Source organism: Furipterus horrens, unplaced genomic scaffold, assembly GCF_987537825.1.
Source record: "Furipterus horrens unplaced genomic scaffold, mFurHor1.1.pri manual_scaffold_1, whole genome shotgun sequence".
NCBI lineage: Eukaryota > Metazoa > Chordata > Mammalia > Chiroptera > Furipteridae > Furipterus > Furipterus horrens.
Genome location: NW_028327171.1, coordinates 97097129 through 97118174, shown reverse-complemented (window position 1 = coordinate 97118174; position 21046 = coordinate 97097129). Strand labels below are relative to the sequence as shown.

The window sequence follows — 21046 nt, the reverse complement described above, 5'->3', positions numbered from 1 at the left end:
GTGCTTTTAATTTCAAAGTTTTTCCTGAAAAGATTGAGCATATTATTTGAAAATGTGACTAACATGCTATCTAAAAATAAGTTTATCTTATGTTTTCTGACTTTTCAGACAGTTTGGGTGTTCCATTTAATAATAGCAAGGACAGGCTTTAAAAAAAATCCCAGAGAATACTTTCTAAAGAGAATGTTTGAATATTGCCAACAAATGCATGGTATAAAGTTTTTGGAAAGTTGTTATGTAACAATATGGAAAGAAACCAATAAACAAAATGTAATACAGTCATGTTTCCCCATCAACTTTATTGACAAGTAATGTATTCACAGTAAACTACATCTATTTCTAGAGGACAATTCACTGGCTTTATTTATTTTTAAAGAGAGAGGAAGGGAGGGAGGGAGAGGGGGATAGAAACATCGATGTGAGAGAGAAACATCAATCGGTTGCCTCCTGTACACATCCTGACTGGGGATGGAACTCAAATCCAGGTATGTGCCCTGACTGGAAATCAAACCTGTGACCTTTCACTTTGTGTGATAGTACCAGCCAACTGAGCCACGCCAGTCAGGGCCAGATGTAAGTTTTTATTTCTTTTGGGTAAATACCTTGGACATGAAATATTATCATATATGTTTAAACTTTCCTTTTTAAAAATGTTTTACTTAAAGAAACTGCCAAATGGTTTGCCAAAGTGTGTCATTTTACAGTCCCAACAGCAGTGTGTGAGAGTTCTGTTTGCTCGATATCCTTCCACATGTGGTGCTGGCAGTTTAAAAAATGTGACCTATTCCAGTGAGGGTGCAGTATGTGCATTGTTGTGTGCATCTCCCTGGGGGCTACTGTTAAGCCTCTTCCCATGTGTTTATTGATTGCTCATATATATGATGTGAAGTATTCAAATCTTTTGCCAATTAAAAAAATTAGCGCTTTTTTTCTTATTGAATTATGAATCCTTTATATTTTTCTGGATACAGAGTTCTTTGTCACATGTTATGGCAATGATGTCGGCATTTTAAAACAGTGTTTTGCAATCAATAACATTAGATATTTAAAAATCAGTTTGAGCTCTGGCTGTACCACAGAGCACTTGAGCAGACTGCTGAACAGAAAATGTCAAGCTCTGCTGTGCTCTGCGCCCAGCGCGTCCACCAAGGAGCCCACAACATAAAACTTTACTTCCTCTTGAAAGCCAACAGAGATAAGATAGTGTAAAATAAATAGCCAAGCAAATAAACAAAAGCCTCCCGAAGTATCTTTGCTGATGATAGTACTCGATCAGGGGATCTTTTGGGCCATTTTGTATTATTAGGCATTTTCGAAAGTATTCAAAAGTCATTTGGTTTAACTATAACATCCTTAAGATAATAATATAAACTGGATATAAAAATTAAACTGAGGTAATAAACTGGTAGAATGCTGGGCTTTCCTTTTCTTAATTTTTTTAAAAACTTTTTCTATTACAGTTGTCCCATTTTTCCCCCTTTCTCTCCCGTGCCCCGTCCCCCCTCCCCCCTCTGCCACAGACATTCGCCACCCTGTTGTCCCTGTCCATGGATCATTTATACTAGCTCCTTGAATTGGGCTTTACTATTTGGCTTTGAACCTGAGTCACAGGAGACAGAATAGTGGGGACCAAAGGGCGTGTGAGACTCAGGGTCCCCAGCGACACAGCCGGGCCGCGCATGCGCTTCATGCCTGCCTGCCAGCCAGCCCACCAGCCAGTCTCCGCCCCTAGGAGGAGGGAGGCGTCACCACGGTAACTGCAGTAAACGGAGAGCTTGGGCAGATGCTGTGACTAAGATCTCCGCGGTGGTCAGTTCCTTGGGTAAGTTTGGACCACGGCACTGGGCAGGTCCCACAACCTCCCCGGCAAATCTGTTAGCGAGTCAGGGAGTGGTGAACCTCACTTGGACTTTTGTAATTTTTATTCTTTTTTAGACTGTACTGGCATCTAGACCCTTCCCACGTCCTTCCTATGGATCAATTCAACAAACATTTGAAGTGACTAGCATTCGCAGGCATGGAGCTAGACACTGTAGATACAAAGTGGACACAGTTCCTGCCTGCAAGTAGCCCATAATCTGGCCGGGATAGACTGCAGTAGTATGAGTTAGACCTGGCTAAGCAGAAGCAGGGAGTCTGGTGGCAAAGTGCCTGGATCCCCACGTCAAGCAAGCCACCGCAACCCACGCTTAGCTGTGTGACACTTGGCAACTTGAGTCCTCTGCACTTCAGCTCCCTTATCTCTAAAAAGTAAGATTGATGATAATGTTAACCTCATGGGGCTCCTGTTACAATTAAATAGGATAATGTCGGTAAAGTGAATGACTCAGTAGTTGCACGATAAATATTTGTTGCCTACAAGTAGATATAGCAGCATACAAGTAGTGGGTCCAGTCAATTGTGAGTTGTTCCAGGTGGCTATGGACTAAAACTTTTGAGAATGAGAAGGGACTGAGGAGAAACTAGGGACAGGGAAAGTAACCAGGTGAGCTATGGTCCCTAAGCCGAAGGACCTTTGTGCCATGCCAAGAAATCTGAGTTCTTATTTTATGCCAATGAGGAGCCATTAAAGGCTTTACACAAGAAGAGTGACACATTAAAAGCTCTTTTAGAAATACAGGAGGCAGTGCAGAGAATGGACTGGGTGTGGGAGAGTCAAGGGATGATGCTGTGGCAGGGTAGAGCTGAGACACAGAACGAGGACCAGAATGAGTCTAGTGACAGTGGGAACAGAACGGAAGGGATGCATTCAAAAGACTTAATAACTATACCCTTCACGACAGGACTTGCAAACGAATTGCATCTGCTGGGTGAGAGGGAAGGATTCAAAGAGTAACTGCTCTGCTCTTTCATCTTAAAAAGCATGTAACAGAGTCGTTTTGAGAAATATATGAAACAGTATGTGTAGAATACTTAGAACTATGCTTGACACACACAAAACATTAAAAAACATCAGCTATTATTCTCTCCAAAGTTGTATTTCCCATTGTAAAGTAAACACAATATTCGCTTTAATGCAACAACCTCTGAGTCTTAATATGACCTGTTCTGGTGCACTGCTGAAGTGGAGTGTTTGAGCATTTGAGAGTGAGCACTGACCCTGAACTCTAGTGAATGAATACAAGTAATGTCACCTTGGGGAGCTTTTTGTCTGGCTTCCAGATAATCTTCTTGTAGCAGCACACCCCTCTGCATCACTGTGCACTGTGATTTTCTTTTTTCTTTTCACTTCCTAAGGGTTGACTCAAAACTAGACAGAACTGAGTTGGTTAACAGAATTCGCCAAAGATTTCACTAATGAGCCTAAATCAAATGAAAGTAGATTTGAAAAAGTTTTTCCAAATAGACTCCCAAACCTAGCAAGCTCAGTTGTGTAAGACAGGACATGGTTCAGAGCACAAATAAGATTTAGTCATTCTAATTGATTGCAAACTGATTATGATGAGTCAGTATGTGATGAGCCTACCCTCTCACCCCCAAAATAATATAATATTAGGCTGCCTTAAAGGAAATTGTTGGTATAGGTACAGTGATATTTTTTTCATCTCTTCTGGAAAATGTACAGATTCTTCAAAGAAGATACAAAATTGGGATTCATAGATGATACATTGGAAATTAACTTCTTGAGCTATCAAGATTCTGAAAAGACTTGAAACCACATTAGTGGGGAATACAGTATTCCCTCACTTATCGCGGTTATTATGTTCTAGAGCCCCCCACCCTGCGATAGGTGAAAATCCTCAAAGTAGGAACCTTACATTTATTTTAGTATTTATATATATTTTAAGGCCTTATAAACCCTTCCCACACACTTATAAACCTGTTTCCAGTCCCTTATTAACCTTTCCCACTTCCTTATTAACCTTTTCCACACTTTTATAAACACTACTTATGTTCTTAAACATATTCTACACTCTTAAACTTACGTAACTTTAACAGCATACTATACAGTACCACAAAATCCTGCAATATAGCAAAAAATCCATGATAAATATAATATCTTAAAAAATCCCGCGATACAGTGAGGCCGTGATAAGTGAATTGCGATATAGAGAAGGACTACTGTAATTTAAAGAATTGAGGTGCTTTAGTTGGGAAAAGAGAGGGTCTGGGGAGAAAAGTGAACCAGTTGCAATTATTTGAATGGCTATAATACACAGAAAAAAACTTGTGTCCCCAGAAGAATAAGGCCCAAATAGATCCAAGTTATAGGAAGGAAGATTTCAACTTAATATATAATGAACTTACTAAGAACTAGAGCTGAGCATTAACAGAATGTGTTCACCTTCTTACTTGAAATGGTGGAGCTGAAGCTGATTTCTGTTCATTTATTCAGGAATTAATACATTCAACCATTTGACCATTTTACATACTGAGTGCCTATGTGCCAGACACTGTTCTTAAAGCTTTACTGTATTAAATCATTGATGTTTCAGAACAACCTATGAAGTAGGTACTACACAGATGAGAATGTTAAAGCATAGAGCAGTTAAATACTTAATTACCTCACAACTATTAAGAGAACCAGGCTTTAAACCCAGTCAGTCTGACTCTAGCCAGTACTCGAAGCCAGACCAACAAACCAGACTGCTCTTTCAAAGGTGTTGACTTCTTGGGTGGGAGATTGGACTAGATAAGATCTCTTTCAACTCTGAAGCTTCCATGATTATATTTGTTGAGCCCTAGCTGTATTAAAGAGAATATGAAGTAATTATAGTAAAAACAATTACCAGTTCTGAGTACCTACTGGGTGCTTTATATAAACTCATGGCCCTTAGCCCTGGTTTTTATCCCCGGCCGCACAAAAGAATTACATAGGGAGTAAGACCCTGAGAATGGTATGTCATAAAGTTTTTCAAGTGATTCAGAAGTGCAGCCAGAATTGAGAACTATAGGAATAAAAGGTCTCATTTAATACTCTCAGTAACTGACAGACAAGCTTATCATCCCAATTTGACATAAAAGGAGGCCAAACTGGGATGTGAACACCTTCTGCATTCCAGAGCCTCATCAGTTTACAATATAATTTTCCAGTCAATTCATTCTAAAAAAACAAAACAAAACCACCTTATTCCATCTCACCAATTATACTGCTGATCTCCAGGAGACCAGGAGCTGCTCCTACCTGACCAACCTGCTCAGTTGCTTTTTACAAATTCTTCAGACAAGCTCTTTGACTCAAAAAAGCTAAGAGAGGATCTCAGTATTTTGAACTAGTTCTGTACACGGGGCAAATTCTCTGGGTTCCAGTATTTTCTTTCACATTGTACACAACCTGATGTTAACTGGGTTGTAATATTCAAGTTTTTGCGTGGTAGTGTTAGCCACTTGAGGACTATATTATGATAGCACAGGATAAAACATGGTACTTTTGACACCAATTTTCTTTTGCTGTGATTCAATTCCTATGTTTATAAAATGCTTCTGTTGCTATAATTGTTTCTTACCTACCTTCTGATTAACTTAAGAGTGAAGTGTTAGGTCTTACAGGGCCTTTATTAGAATATATATTAACATTTGATTATAGTACGTTATAAATAAATATACTTAGAAAATAGAAGACCAAAGGGTAGAAAATGATATCATGAAGCATTTATTGGTGGAAAGCAGGAAGGAAAGCAAGACTGAAATCATTGAGAGTCTCTTGACCTGCCACTGCTGGCTTTCGGGGTCCATTAGCCAGCGCGCGCAGATGGCCTATGGAAGCTTAGACCAATTCCTGGCCTACAGCCAGCAAGAAAACAGGGACTTCTGTCCTGCAGCTGCTTGGACCTGAATTCTGCCAACAACCTAAATGAGCTAGAAATGAAGATAGTTCTGCCAACACTTTGATTTTGACCTTGTGAGACTAAGCAAAGAACCAGCTGAATCACAACTGTGCCCAGACTTCTGACCTACAAAACTGTGAGATAATAAATGGGTGTAATTTTAAGCTGCTAATTTCTATGGCAACAATAGAAAACTAAATATGTTTATAGACTAAATTTTTATTGAAACTTGCAGACAAAGAATTTTTCATTTAGTTCTTCACAATAGATTATCAGTTCAGTTTGGTTGGTGAACCCAATAACTATCTTGCCTCAAACCCAGTGACATTTGGAGCCTGTGTCATGGCAACTTAAAAGAGTAGTTTAGTTTCCTGCCAATACTGAAATATTGGCTTTTATCAAGGAAATCTTCAACTATAGTCACAATTCCAATCATGACTATCAGACTATCTGAGATCTGGTCAACCTCAGATAGATATGAATCAGTAATTTTGAAGAGAAGCTTATTCTGAGACTATATTTAAAGATGATGCAGGCCGTATCCCCAAAGACCTCCTCTACGGCGAGCTAGCAGAAGGCAAGAGGATGACAGGGCGCCCAAAACTGCGGTTCAAAGACATCTGCAAAAAGGACATGACACAATGCTCCATCAATCTCAACACATGGGAAGTTCAAGCAGACGACCGCCTAGCCTGGAGGCTCGCGGTCAGGCAAGGTACCTCACGCGCGGAGGCTGCGCGCAACGAGCAGGCGGTCCAGAAAAGATCGAGGCGGAAGCAGCGTCAACAGCAGCAACAACAGCCATCTGCCTTCACCTGTACCAAGTGCGGCAGGGATTGTCACTCCCGAATCGGACTGCACAGCCATTCTCGGCGGTGCAGATAGACTCTCAAGAAGCTACGCCATCGTCTCTCGAGACGGACGGCTGCCGACGACGACGATTTAAAGAGAATTGTCACCCTGACCAGTGTGGCTCAGTGGGTTGGGCATTGTCCTGCAAATCGAAATGTTGCCTGTTTGATGCCTGGTCAGTCAGGGCACATGTGTGGGTCATGGGCCAGGTCTCCAGTTCATGGCATGCAAGAGGCAACCAAATCGATGTTTCTCTTGCACTTCGATGTTTCTCTCCTTCTCTCTCTTCCTCCCTTCTCCTCTCTCTAAAAATAAATAAATTAATTATTTTAAAAAATGTTAAGAGAATTGTCAATTTCTTCTTCTTAGATTGTAAACTATTTAAAATCAGGGGCTCTATACTGCTTATCTTTGTATCTTCTCCATGCCTAGCATAATACCATTTATATATAAATATGCTCAATAGTTTTGAGAACTTAACTGATTTAAATTATGAAGAACCTTGAAGGCAAGGGAGAAAATGGCATTTAGGTATGTTTGTAGCTATCTGAAAAGTTTACCCACAGTATGTGATAATCTGTAACCAAGCTGCAATAATTGACATTGCCTTGTAATGTCCATTATTTTTATAATTATTTTTTATCATTAATTGTTTTTCTTTATTTTTTTGTTTTTTAAGTATATTTTATTGATTATGTTACAGTAGTCCCAATTTTTTCTTCCCTTTGCTCCCCTCTGCCCAGTACCCCCCTACCATCTAGCAATCCCACCCACCTTAGCTCATGTCCATGAGTCATGCATATAAGTTCTTTGGCTTCACCCTTTCTTATATTATTCTTAACTTCCCCCTGTCTATTTTGTAACAACCGATTATGCTTCTTAATCCCTGCACCATTTCCCCATTTCTCCCCCTTCCCCCTCCCAGCTGATAACCCTTCAACTGATCCCCGTACCTATGATTCTGTTCCTATTCTGCTTTGCTTAGTAAGATTTTGTTTTTATTTTTTAGATTCAGTTGTTGATACTTGTGAGTTTGTCATCATTTTAATGTTTATAATTTTGATCTTTTTCTTAAGTAAGTCCCTTTGACATTTCATATAATAATGACTTGGTGATGATGAACTCCTTTAGTTTTACCTTGTCTGGGAAGCACTTCATCTGCCCTTCCATTCTAAATGATAGCTTTGCTGAATAGAGCAATCTTAGCCATAAGTACTTGCCTTCCTTCACTCTGAATACTTTTTGCCAGTCCCTTCTGGCAAAGTTCCTTTTGAGAAATCAGCTAACAGTCCCATAGGCACCCCTCTGCAGAAAACTCTCTGTCTTTTTCTTGCTTCCCCTAAGATTCTCTATCTTCAACCATTGGCATTTTAATTATGATGTGTCTTGGTGTGGTCCCCCCCGGGTCTAGCTTGTTTGGGACTCTCTGTGCTTCCTGGACTTGTATGTCTATTTCCCCCACCAAATTTGGAGAGTTTTCCTTCATTATTTTCTCATATAGGTTTTCAATTTCTTGCTCTTCCTCTTCTCCTTCTGGCACCCCTATGGTTTGAATGTTGACACGTTTAAAATTGTCCCAGAGGTTCCCAAGCCTCTCCTCATTTTTTAAAATTCCTGTTTCCTCATTCTGTACTTGTTGACTGTTTTTTTCTTCCTTATGTTCCAAATCATTGCTATGAGCCCTGGTTTCCTTCCCTTCACCATTTATTTCATGTGGATTTTCCTTTGTTTCATTTATCATAGCCTTCACTTCTTCCTTTATGCATTTGCTATACTTAAGCATATCTGTCAAGCCTGTGAGCATCTTTATCACCAGTGTTTTGAACTCATCATCTTTTAGGTTGGCTATCTCCTCATTTGTTAGGTTGGCTATTTCCTTGTCGCTTAGTTCTCCCACTGGAACCTTGATCTGTTCCCCCTTTTGGACCATACTTCTCTGTCTCCACATCTTGACAGACTCCTGTGTTTGTTTGCCTCTGTGTCTTAGGTAGAGCTGTCACTCCTGTTATGTTGTAAGGGAAGGAACCTTAGGGATTTGTCAGCAGAGGGTGACCCATTTCACCATGTTGTGGCACTGTATGTTGGGGAGGGGACAGAGGGGGAACAATGCCACTTGCCCAGCACTTGCTCCTTTTCCAAGCACTTCTCCCACTTTGTATAGGACTGATGTCTCTCTAGCTGCTGCCCTGGCTGTCGTTCCCAAAGTGAGTGGGTCTGCAGACATTCTAGACTCTGGGGGCCCTTTAAACAAGTGGACTCTGCTGAGAGACTGGCAGTTTTTTCCTCCGTCCCAATCCCCACTGGTTTGCACAATCAGAAGCAATGAGGCTTTATTTTCCCTGGCTGCTGGGACCATGAGCTGCGCAGTCTGGCCTGGTGCTGGGAGTGCTCCCCCAGTGTCTCTCCCAACTTTTAAAATTGTGTGACTGTGCTTTCAGCCGGCCTGCCACCGCCACCGCTGCCGCTACTGCCGCCGCCACACCGTGTCCTCTCTGTCCTGGCTCCATCCCTCCTACTTGTCTTTGTTGGACTTCCATGCAGCTCAATTTTCAGGAACTCTGGTTGTCTCTAGTTTTGAGGTAGTTGTATTCCTTCTTAGTTGTGGAGGGAGATGCAGCATGCCTGTCTAGGTCTCCATCTTGGCCAAAAGTCACTATTTTTCAATCAGTGACTTGTACAAACACAGAAAGCAAGCTTGTGTATCCAAACTTGAAAAAATAGGAAATGTACTGGATGACATAATTTGGATTTAAAAGGTCTTTCTACTTAATATTATTCTGTCATTTGATATGACATACCCCCAACCCAGTGGACATATATTCTATAATCCAGTGAGAGAAAGGAAGAAAGGAAGGAAAGAAGGAAAAGAGCAAATGAGCAAAGAACAACAACCAAGAAGAAAAAAGAAAAAACACCGGACACATACACACTCTTTTTAAAGGGTAAACATCATCTTGGTTACCTAGAAAAATGGCTTCAAGATATTAAACATTAATTTAATAGCATGAGTATCCTCTTAGACATATCTTTCTTGATAATAGTTTATATTGAAACCATTTGGTTAATGTGCTATTGTCCCCCCAAATCAAGAGATGGCATCAGTATAATGTCACTGCAAGGAAACAGATGAAATGAACCCTAATGTCCAGATGAAGGGAGGCAGCAGCCATACTGCACTCTCCATTAGTATACATCATACCTGCTTTGGGCATATTAGTCTTTCTTTAGTGAGTAGGAAGTTATAATAATGCACTACTTCAATTAATTCTCCTAACAGCCTTATAAGTAGTTTTGTCTTCATTCCCATTTTACAGTTGACGAACTGATATAAAGTTTGATTAGCTAGTTATGTGGCAAAACTGGGATTCAAACCTGAATCTAATGACAAATATGATCCAAATAGAGCTATAGTTTTATTCTGTTTGGCAGCCATGCCATAGAAGAATGTTGAGGAAACACGAGGTGTCTCATGTGAAAAGTGAAAGAAGGAAGATATAATAGATGTTTTCACATAAAGAGCTGCAACAGAGAAGACACAGACAACCTGTTGTGTCATCCCCCTCGTTAAAATCTTTGGCTTTCAGTTAACATAGAAATAAGTGCTCAATTCCTTAGCAAAGCTTAGAGACAACTGTACAATCTGCTACCTGCCTCCTCTCCAATGTCCCTTTCACTATCCTACTCTAGCCAATAGACTACTCTCCACCCTTCCCAGACACAGCCCTCTCTCTGAAGTTCCTTCTGCCTGATATACTTCTTTCCATTCTATGTCTGGCCAACTCCTACTCATCACCTGTGTTTCAGACACCTCCTCCTTAATCACTAGGCACTAAAGGAAGATAACAGAGGGTTCATTTGAATGGTGGAACATTTAGGGAAAAGCTGGATTTGGGTGGTGTTTCACTGTGGACCTTTTGATAGCCAGCCAGAGGGCACCACGATGACAAGTTTGCCTGAAGAAAGGGAGTAATCTGGCTGTATTCTGCTATTCTACAGAGGTGTCTGATGGTGGCTGTACCCTCCTGTTGGTGAAGTCATCTTGAATACTGTGCAAATATATGATTAGCATCAATACACCTGGTGTTTGGTGCTTGTGGAATTTGTTAGGGGGAAAAAATCTGTTAATGATTTCTATTTTACAGCTTTGTCTCTTTCTCTGTCTCTATTTTGTGCTTACAGAGGAAATGAGGGAGCCTGATGATCAGGATACTGATGGGGGAAAATCAGATAGATCACAGAGCAATGGAACGCAGTCTCCGGGGTCCTCACAAACCACATCAAGATGTAAGTAAAGGATATAATATACACTTGATTGTTGATGATTAAATTCAGCTAAAATAATTCTTAAAGAGTACATATCTGAGTTTATATAAGATAAATGGTTTACTTGTTTAACTCCCTTTCTAAACTCCAAGTTCTTGAAGAGCAAAGTCTTTAAAAATTTTATCTCTAACTCCTGGAACATAGACAACTCTGTGTGGATAATGACCTGTCTGCATACCTGGTCTTGTTCTCTCCTGTGAGGTCTACAAAGTCTTTAATGGACTTTTTTAATACCGTGTGGCAGAAAGAGAGCTGCAGTTTGGGTTTGAGTCCTGGGTCTACCACTTAGAGGTGTTTGATTGTGGGTAAATTATAGAACCTCAATTTTATCACCCATTAAAATGGTAATTGTGAGCTGTTTCAGGATTAAATTGTGTAACATATGTGGAAGGGTATTATAGGCTGATAAATAGAAGGGAAAGACTCTGGGCATTGTGACTTTAGGTATCTTAGCAGAATCTGGACATTTTTAGTTATAATTCTAAATATAGTTTCAGAAATTAATTTAGACTGTTCACCTAAAGGAGTTCTGTTCCTATGGAAATCAATTCATTTACAAAATTTACATTAAATTTTAATTTGAGACATGTCTCATAAATTCATGATTTCTCTATATTTCTCTTATTTTAGATGTTTATCTCCTCTTGCTTGGACTCTTACCACAAGGAATTCCATTCAAGTCTTCCTGTTCAAGTCTCCCTCCATACCATCACTAGAATTAGCTTTATAAAAAATCAGATTGTATCACTCTCCTCAAAAACATTAGTTTGCTTCTCTCTTGTTTAGTTTCTAGTTTTCCCCACTTTACATTTCTGACACAGGACTATCTGCTTTTTAGTTTCCAGTCCTTGGTAGCATTTTTCTGGATGGCTGGATTGAATGTCAGCCCCTCTCTTCCTCTTGGAGGCAGGCCTGATCAAGTGTGGCCTAGGCCTGTGCTCAGTTCATAAAATAGTTCACACATCATGGGTTTCAGGCTCTCAAATGGTGTGAAAGACTTTGCTGGCATCCTGGAACCCTCTACCTTGGTGCTATGAGAAGAAACCTCTGTCCTCATTCAGCCACATACCTGATAGCTGTGTCCCACGCCCACCCCAAGACCTCACCTTGTTCTCAGTCTTGCTGAAATACTTGAGCAACATCTTACCTTTTGGAATTTTCATGCAGAGTGAGCTTCCAGGTTTTCCACCGAAGCAGAGATTACAGTGGACCCTTTCGCAGACAACAGTGGGTTTGTGTTATAACCGAGTCATGTTAAGAAATTTAAGCAAAATATACCAGCCAAACCATCCAGCATTTCTTATAAGGGTGAAGGACTGTTAATTATTAAGACATTGATTTCTGATTCTGGCTTCATATAGTAAATTAGGAAGTATTTTGGTCTTTTCTATTTTTAGATATATTTTGTATAAATTTGATATTATTATTTCTTCCTTAAATGTTTGGTAGACTTCACCAGTGAAGTATCTGGGCCTGTAATTTTCTTAGTGGAAAAATATAAAGGATTGCCTATTTCTTTAGTAAGTTTTGTAAGTTTATATTTTTTATAGGATTTGTACACTTTTTTCTAAATTGTACCATTTGTTGGCATAACTTCATAGGATTTATTTTTATTTTTGATATTGGAGATTTGTATTGTCTCTTTTATTGATTGAGTGGTCTAGTGGGGAGTTTATTTTGTTGATCTTTTTGAGAAATAAGATTTTGGCTTTGGCTTTGCTAATTTTCTTTATTGTTTGTCCTTTTATTTCATTGATTCTTGCTCTTCATTTTTATTATTTCTTTTATTTCCTTCATTCTACTGTTTGTTTGTTTTTCCTTTTCTGTTTTTAGTCTTAGAGTAGAACTTTAGGTCATCAATTCTTGATTTTTCTTCTTTTTCTTATATGTACTGAAAGCTATAAATTTCTCTGTTAGCACTGCTTTAGCTGCATCCCACAAATTTTGATATGCAGTATTTTAATTATTATTTAGTTTGAAGTATTTTTAATTTTTTGTTGATTTCTCCTTGACTCATAAATTATTTTAAGTATGCTGTTTACTTTCCAAATATTTGTAGGTTCTTCAGATAACTTATTGTAATTTATTATTTTTAAGCATATTTTATTGATTATGCTGTTACAGTTGTCCCAGTTTTCACTTCTTTGTCTCCCTCTACTTTGTACCTCCCTCCCCTCCAGCAATCCCTCCCTCCTTAGTTCATGTCCATGGGTTGTGTATGTAAGTTCTTTGGCTTCACCCTTTCCTATACTATTCTTAACATCCTCCTGTCTATTTTGTACCTACCAATTATGCTTCTTGATCCCTGCATCATTTTCCCTTCTCCTCCTTCCCCATCCCAACTGATAACCCTCCAAATGATCCCTATACCTATGATTCTGTTCCTGTTCTTGTTGTTTGCTTAGTTTTTGTTTTTATTTTTTAGATTCTGTTGTTGATAGTTGTTAGTTTGTGTCATTTTAATGTTCTTCTTCTTTTCCTTAAATAAGTCTCCTAAAAATTTCATATAATAAAGGTTTGGTGATGATGAACTCCTTTAGCTTTACCTTGTTGGGAAGCACATTATCTGCCCTTCCATTCTAAGTGATAACTTTGCTGGATAGAGTAATCTAGGTTGTAGGTCCTTGCTTTTCATCACTTTGAATGCTTCTTGCCAACTGCTTCTTGCCTGCAGAATTTCTTTTGAGAAATCAGCTGCTAGTCTTACAGGAATTTCTTTGTAAGTAACGCTCTTCATTTCTCTTGCTGCTTTTAAGATTCTTCCTTTATCTTTAACCTTTGGCATTTTAATTATGATGTGTGTTGGTGTGGTTCTCTTTGGTCTAGCTTGTTTAGGTCTCTGTGCTTCCTGGACTTGTATATCTATTTCTTTTTCCAAATTATAGAAGTTTTCTTTCATTCATTTTTCAATAAGTTTTCAATTTTTTGCTCTTTCTCTTCTCTTTCTGGCACCCCTATGATTCTGATGTTGATATGTTTAAAGTTGTCCTAGAGGTTTCTAAGCCTCTCCTCATTTTTTTTTTTTCCAATTCTTGTTTCTTCTTTCTGTTCTAGATGAATGTTTATTTCTTCCTTTTCTTTCAAATTGTTGAGTTGAATCCTGGCTTTCTTCCCATTATTGTTGGTTCCCTGTATATTTTTCTTTATTTCACCTGTACAGTAGTCCCTCTCTATATCGTGGTTCACTTATTGTGACCTCATTGTATCGCAGGATTTTAAAAAAATATTATATTTAATTATTTATCACAGATTTTTTGTTATATCGCGGGATTTTGCGGTACTGTATATGTATATTGTTAAAATTACATAGGTTTAAGAGTGTAGAATATGTTTAAGAACATAAGTAGTGTTTATAAAAATGTAGAGGTTAATAAGGGAGTGGGAAAGATTAATAAGGGACTGGGAACGATTTATAAGTGTGTGGGAAGGGTGTATAAAACTTTAAAATATATACAAATATTAAAATAAATATAAGGTTTCTACTTCACGGATTTTCATCTATTGCGGGGGGTCTAGAACGTAATACCTGTGATAAGTGAGGGAATACTGTATAACCTTCACTTCTTCCTTTATTTTCTGGCAATACTCAATAATTTCTCTGAGCATCTTGATCACCAATGTTTTGAACTCTGCATCTGATAGGTTGGCTACCTTCATTTTATTTACTTCTTTTCCTGTTTTTTTTTTTTTTTTTTCTGTCCTTTCATTTGGCCATATTTCTTTGCCTCCCCAATTTGGCAGCCTCCCTGTTATTGTTTCTATGTATTAGGTAGAGCTGCTTTGACTCTGTGTCTTGGTAGTATGGCCTAATGTAGTAGGTGTCCTGTAGGGTCCAGTGGTAGCACAGTCTCCCCTATCACCCAAGCTGGGTACTCAAGGTATGCCCTTCATGTGGGCTGAGTATACCCTCCACCTGTAATTGAGCCTTGGTAGCTGTTGGCAGATCAATGGGAGGGATTTACCCAGGCCAGTCAACTGCAAGGACTGACTGTGACTACTAACCACCAACCTCTGCCCTCCGTGGAGGATCAACTGTTTAGGGGCAGGGTGCTGGTGCTCTGACGTGGTTTGTAGATGTCCACTGGATATGCTGGCCCTGGGATTTCCTGGGTGGTGTAGGCCAAGGTCAGCCCCGACCTGTGTTTTTCCCAGGGCCACCCTGTCTGACCTATAAAGCAATCTGAGATGGCTGCTACCTGTGCTGGACTTCCAAGCTATGAGTCTAAGCTGGCTGCTGATGGTTCTGGGCCTGGAGCTCACTGTGGCCAACTGTTGCTTGTTTGATAGGATTTAGGAATTTTTGAAGCATGAGCCATTCATATGGAAAAGTAGTTTGGGTGGGCCCATAAGTTGGGTGAGGCAGAGCCTCTGGGGATCTCCAAGGTTGGTCAAACAGTGTTAGCCAGGTTGATGGAGTCTCAGATATGGTACCCTGCTTACTGGTTCTGTGGGGGGAGGGTTTAGAAAAGGGACAATGGCCTCTGCTCCCACTGATCCAGACATTTCAGTTTCTCCCTGTATACCACTGGTGCCTTTCAAGCTTCTACCCCAGTGCTAGAGCTCAGAAGGAGTTAGTCTGAGTAGGTGAGACCATGTGTGGGTTCTTTAAGAGGAAGTGCTTGGGGGTCCAGCAGTTTCTTCCACTGACTCAATCCCCACTGGTTTTTGCAGCCAGAAGTTGGGGAGACTTATCTTCCTGGCATTGCAACCCTGGGCTGGTGTGCCTGGTGTGGAGCTGGGACTCTTTGGTCCTGAGATATCGCTCCCAAATTTTTATCACCACACACGTGTAGGAGACCAGCCTGTTCTGCATCTGTGCCCCTTCTACCCATCTCGATGGATGTGGTTTCTTTAATTTCATAGTTGTCAGACTTCCATTCAACCTGATTTCTGATATTTCTGGATGATGGTTGTTCTATATTTTAGTTGTAATTTTGAAGTGGTTGTGTGAAGAAGTGAGCCATGTCTGCCTATGCCTCAATCTTGACCAGCTCTCTCCCTGTAATTTACTTTTAATATATTTCTGTTATAATCAGAGAATACACATTGTTATTTTAATCCTTTTAAATATATATTGAAACTTATATCTGAGCAAGTGATGTATCTTGGTGAATCGCCCATGTACACTTGAATGTGTACCTTACATTGGCAGATCTAGTGTTTTATAAATAGCAGGTTAGCATGTTTTATAGTGTTGTTCAGATCATCTGTGTCTTTACTGCATTATTGACTAGTTCTTCTATCAGTTGATAAAATACATGTACAGGGGTATGCAAAAGTAGGTTGACAGTTGTATGGGAAACAGTTTATTCTTATATTATTAGTTATTAATTATTGTATTATTTTCCAAACAAACAACTGTAAACCTACTTTTGCCAACTTCTGTATTATAATATTAACTAAGGAAACTGTGAAAAGTTGAGGGTATATATAATATAATCTCTGAAGCAACTACATATTAATAAATGTTGGCAAAACTGAAATGAATTAATAATAGCACACTAGCCAACTTTTTCTTAATTTTTTACTTTCTTGTAAATATGCTGTGATAGGAAATAGATTGAAAAGGAAGTGAAAATGGAGGTTAACTCACAGGAAATCCTGTTTTTTTGTCTTTTGTAAAGTTACAAGAATGACCAAATGAGCCCTGGCTGCTGTGGCTCAGTGGATTGAGCGTTGGCCTGCGAGCCAAGTGTCGCTGGTTCGATTCCCAGTCAGGGCACATTACTAGGTTGCACGTCAGGTCCCCAGATCAGTTGGGGGCGCCATTGAGAGGCAACCACAGTGATGTTTCTCTCCCTTTCTTTCTCCTTTCCCCTCTGTCTAAAAATAAATAAATAAACAAAATTAACAAATAAATAAATTAATTATTAGAAAAAAAAGAATGACCAAATGAAATGACTTTCTAGGAAATTTTGAGTATAAAATTCATTCACTTGAGAGCACAAACAAATTGGAAGGAGTAGCCACTTTGGAAATAAGAAAATGTTTAATTCAAAATTTAGAAATTATTAAAAGAAATTATTTTTCATAGCCACTACAGAAGACTATGACAAAGTCTTAGAAGATACCACAGACAACACATATAGTGAAGGGGAGAAATCAGGCTTAGAGGACGATGACTCAGATATGGAACATTTGGAAGGGAGTTCCAGTTTAGTTCAAGCCGATTACCAGGAAAGCACTGACGGTAAGTTTTATTAGTTTTCTTGTCACTGTTTTAAAGATCAATTGACCAAGTTGAACAGTTGTAAACCCATAGAAAGAGAAATCTGCAGGGTGTGTGAGTGTGGTGAAGGGAAAGCATGAACATATACTTCATGGTGGTTAGTAGCTCTGGGGTTGTATTCTCCATTTCTGAGGCTCACAGAGAGAACTCTCATGCTCTGTCTTCTGGAGAGTGGGATGGTCTAAGCAGTGGTCTACCCTCGGTTAGTGAGAAGAACTCTCCCTCGGAACTGATTGGGAGTTGCTCTTTGAGACTGTAGACACCATGACCCCAGCTCGGCATTCACCCCAGCACACACAGGCATGTTGGTTCTTCCTCCCATTCTCACTGGTATGAGTGGCAGCCCATGTTTGGGCCAGTAGTGGGGCTTACTGCTAGAGTATGGCAGACTAGGTACATCCCTCCTGTCTTTGTGAAATACAATTTGAGGATTCACCAGACACTCTTCTTAGTTGAAATATTTTAATTTTTTAGAATCTCAGTATATGGAAACCCCTGGCTCAGCTGCAGAAGAGACAGAGAAGGAAGTTAAGAAGAAAATATCAGAGGGCTTCTTTTATGATTATATGGAGCTGGTTTCCATGCCTTTTGTGACTCCGGATTCGAACATACCACTGAATCTTCTCACACTTGTGTATCCACTCGTTACATATGTATAATTTTGGCATTTCAGCTTCTTAGGTCACAGGTTGTCAAACTATAGCCCATGGACCAAATCTGGCCTCTTGCCTGTTCTCCTACATAAAGTTTTATTGGAACAACACCACACTCATTCATTTACATTTTGTCTATGGCTGCCATAATACTGTAAGGGCAGAATTAAATACTGGGTTGACCAAAGAGTTTGTGTAGTTTTTTTCTGTAAAATAAAAGACACATTTTTAACTTTCACCAATGACTTTATTTATTTGGCTATTTTGAGCATGTCAACTATCTTCTGCATGGTATAATGTTGAATGTCTCAGTTTGATTGTTATCAATTTCAACTGCTGTACCCGACTGTGGAGCATCATATAGTGAGAAATCTCCAGCACAAAACTTTGCAAACCACTTTTGACACATTCGATCAGTCACAGCACCTTCTCCATACACTGCACAAATCTCTTTTTGCATTTCAGTTGTGTTTTTACCTTTCTTGAAATAATAAAGCATAATATGCCAAAAATGTTCTGTGTTTTCTTCCATCTTCAATCTTAAAATGGGTACACAAAAATTCACCAATTTTGACAAGGGATTTTTTTTTAATGCATGCTGATACAACAGCTGTCATAATAAAAACTAACAAAATTGTTTTGAATGAAGTTAAAAACACCTAAATGCTACTAGAGCCATCTTACAGAAAAAACCAAATGAACTTTTTGGCCAACCCAATAGTTACAACAGAATCCATGTGGCCCACAAAGACTAAAGCATTTACTACGTGGCCCTTTATAGAAAAAGTTTGCCAACTCCTATCTTAGGTACTTCTAAGAAGCTTGGTCCTTAGACATGTTGAGATAGAAATGCATGATCTTAATTTAAACTAAGGGTTTGTTTGATGCCAAGTAACCATAAAGAGAAACAATGCCTTTCTGGCTGTTCTTTCATGAGACATGATGTGAAGGAGAGCAAAAGGCCTCTTATCCCTGTTTACTTTCTCTGCCAGCTTGGCATCCCTTTTTCGATGCCTGTCAAGTTAAAATCATTGACCTCCCTTCTTGAAACACTGATATGGCCATTTTCAGACATCAGTACTCTAACATTAATTATCAGATGAATTTTCCAAGAAGACAACCCAGAAAAAAGTGGAGCACAAATTAACACGTTTTAATTGGCCTGGGGTATAAGAGACTGTGCAAAATGTAAGGGTGGGGCTGACTGGCACTTGATGGCATTAGGTTTATAAGACAGACACCAAGGAGACGATACCTATCAGGGCCTTTGGTTGGCAATTTAGTGTGCCTGTCTTCAGAGGGGCAGTGCTTATGAGCACTGACTGCCCTCTGGTGAAAGATGGGCCTACAGAGCTAGGGTGGGCTACTTCCTGACTCAATTTTATTTTTACACAGAAATAGAACATGTTGTTACAGTTTCTATCTGTTTCCATCCTTGATGTAACTAAAATTAACTCACCTTGAATCCTGTAACCTGGAGTTTCCTCTCTTGCGTGCTTGTTTATTGTTTGTTTGTTTGTTTTGTCCTCGGACAAGTTACTAACAAAAATTATGCTCTTAGCCTTCTTCTAGCCTATTTTTTCAAATGGAGTAGTATATGAGAGTCACCATAAACTTTTCCTGAAATGCACAGGTTCTGATAACTTCCTGGACCTATTTTCATGGGCAGAGGGGCTTGGGCTTACGCACTTTGACAAAGTTTTCCATGTGGTTTCCTCCAAAAAACTTAAAATATTATCTAAATCAGAATTTGAGGATTTTTCACCTACTTTGGGAACAAAATTGTGTTAGTAATACATTGAATAAATTTGAGTTTCAGAGTAAAATTCAACTACTTCAACCCCGAATCTTTACCCGTGAATTTAGATTTAAAAAATGTGTTTACTTCATGTTGCTTTTCCTTTCTCTAGGTTGGTTATGTTGTTTCACTTCTTTTCCTCAGCAGTTTTTCCTCAGACATTCCTTTGGTTATGACAGCAAAAAGCGGGCCAACCTTCAACTTCTGGACAGCAACACCATCATGTACATAGCTGGGAACCAGCTGATCCTTCTGAATTTGGAAACCAAGGAACAGATCTACCTGCTAAGCAGCAGTGGTAGAGGAATTGGTGTTGTTAGGGTATGCCTTTAGTAACTTAGAAAAAATCCGTCTTTTCTGATTATTCTGTGAACCAGCCAGGTAGGTGCCAACCCCCATGTGCAGTATTTTGGGGTCACATGAGATGCACAGCAGTCTTTAAGGCATTCTCAGTTCAGTGATTGCAAGCACAACATTCGCTGACATTTTCTCTGTGCAATATTGCAATATTATATTATTATCATCCCATTTTTCAGATGAATCTGAGGCTTATGGAAGTTAAGTGACTTTCCTACGATCATGTAGATTTTTTCACATTGAATGCGCTGTTGCTATTCTGCAAAAAATAGCGAAATGAATAGCACATGAGGAGTCAAATAATAAACAGAAATAAATGCCAGATAAGATGTAAGTACATAACTGAGCATTTGGAGATGAAGTATAGATGGGGTTGAATTGTTTCAAGCAAACAACAAAAGGATTTGTGTGTGATTTGAAGCCTGTGTCTTCTTTCTGCTCAGCTGTTTGTCCCCATCAGTCACCTTCTTTCTTGTATCATCAGCCTCTGCTTCCTTAGGCTTTTCAGCCTCAGCATAAATGCATTCTAAGTTAACTTGTTCTCATTTTAAAAGTCCCCTCTCTTTACCCACTTAGTTTCGATCTTTTCTTCAAAGCCAGGCTTATGCTGTCCTGTTTATCATCACCTCATTGAAACTGCCTTTACTGAGGTGACTGATGGCCTTCTGGTGGACACATCAGAGCACCCTTCTAACTATAGCTTACCTGACTCCATCCTAGTGGTTGGCCCCATGATTAAACTTTGACTGTTTTTCTACTCTTTGCCCCTAGAAATAGGTGTCTCTAGATCTGCTCTAATCAGTAACAAGCACCCTGAGGGGCACTTCTTGGTGTCTTTGGCCTCTTGATAGGGACATCTGTTCAGATCATTCTGTGTGAGACACTGAGGGAAAGGAGGAGAAACATACAGGGTTTGGGGCTCATACAAGCAGTAGTTCTATAAGAGACCCTCAAGAGGGTTTCCAGAAGGATCGTGATCTAAATACAAGTATGCCCTGTCCTTGCTCTGCCTGCCAGGGGTGAGTAGACCAGATGGAACCGAAAGGTGCAGTGCCCACCTCACAGC

General features: G+C 39.4%; 1 protein-coding gene across 1 annotated transcript in view; it reads left to right on the top strand.

Moving 5' to 3' along the window:
- Nucleotides 1-1773: 1773 nt before the first annotated feature.
- CFAP44 (cilia and flagella associated protein 44) overlaps nt 1774-21046 on the top strand; it is a 153568-nt gene continuing 134295 nt past the window's right edge. Inside the window, exons 1-5 of the mRNA XM_090276613.1 lie at nt 1774-1822; nt 10800-10904; nt 16978-17133; nt 17647-17806; nt 19782-19944. Coding sequence (XP_090132739.1) covers nt 10805-10904; nt 16978-17133; nt 17647-17806; nt 19782-19944 — 579 coding nt within the window. The 5' untranslated portion in view covers nt 1774-1822; nt 10800-10804. The remainder of the gene's footprint in view (nt 1823-10799; nt 10905-16977; nt 17134-17646; nt 17807-19781; nt 19945-21046) is intronic.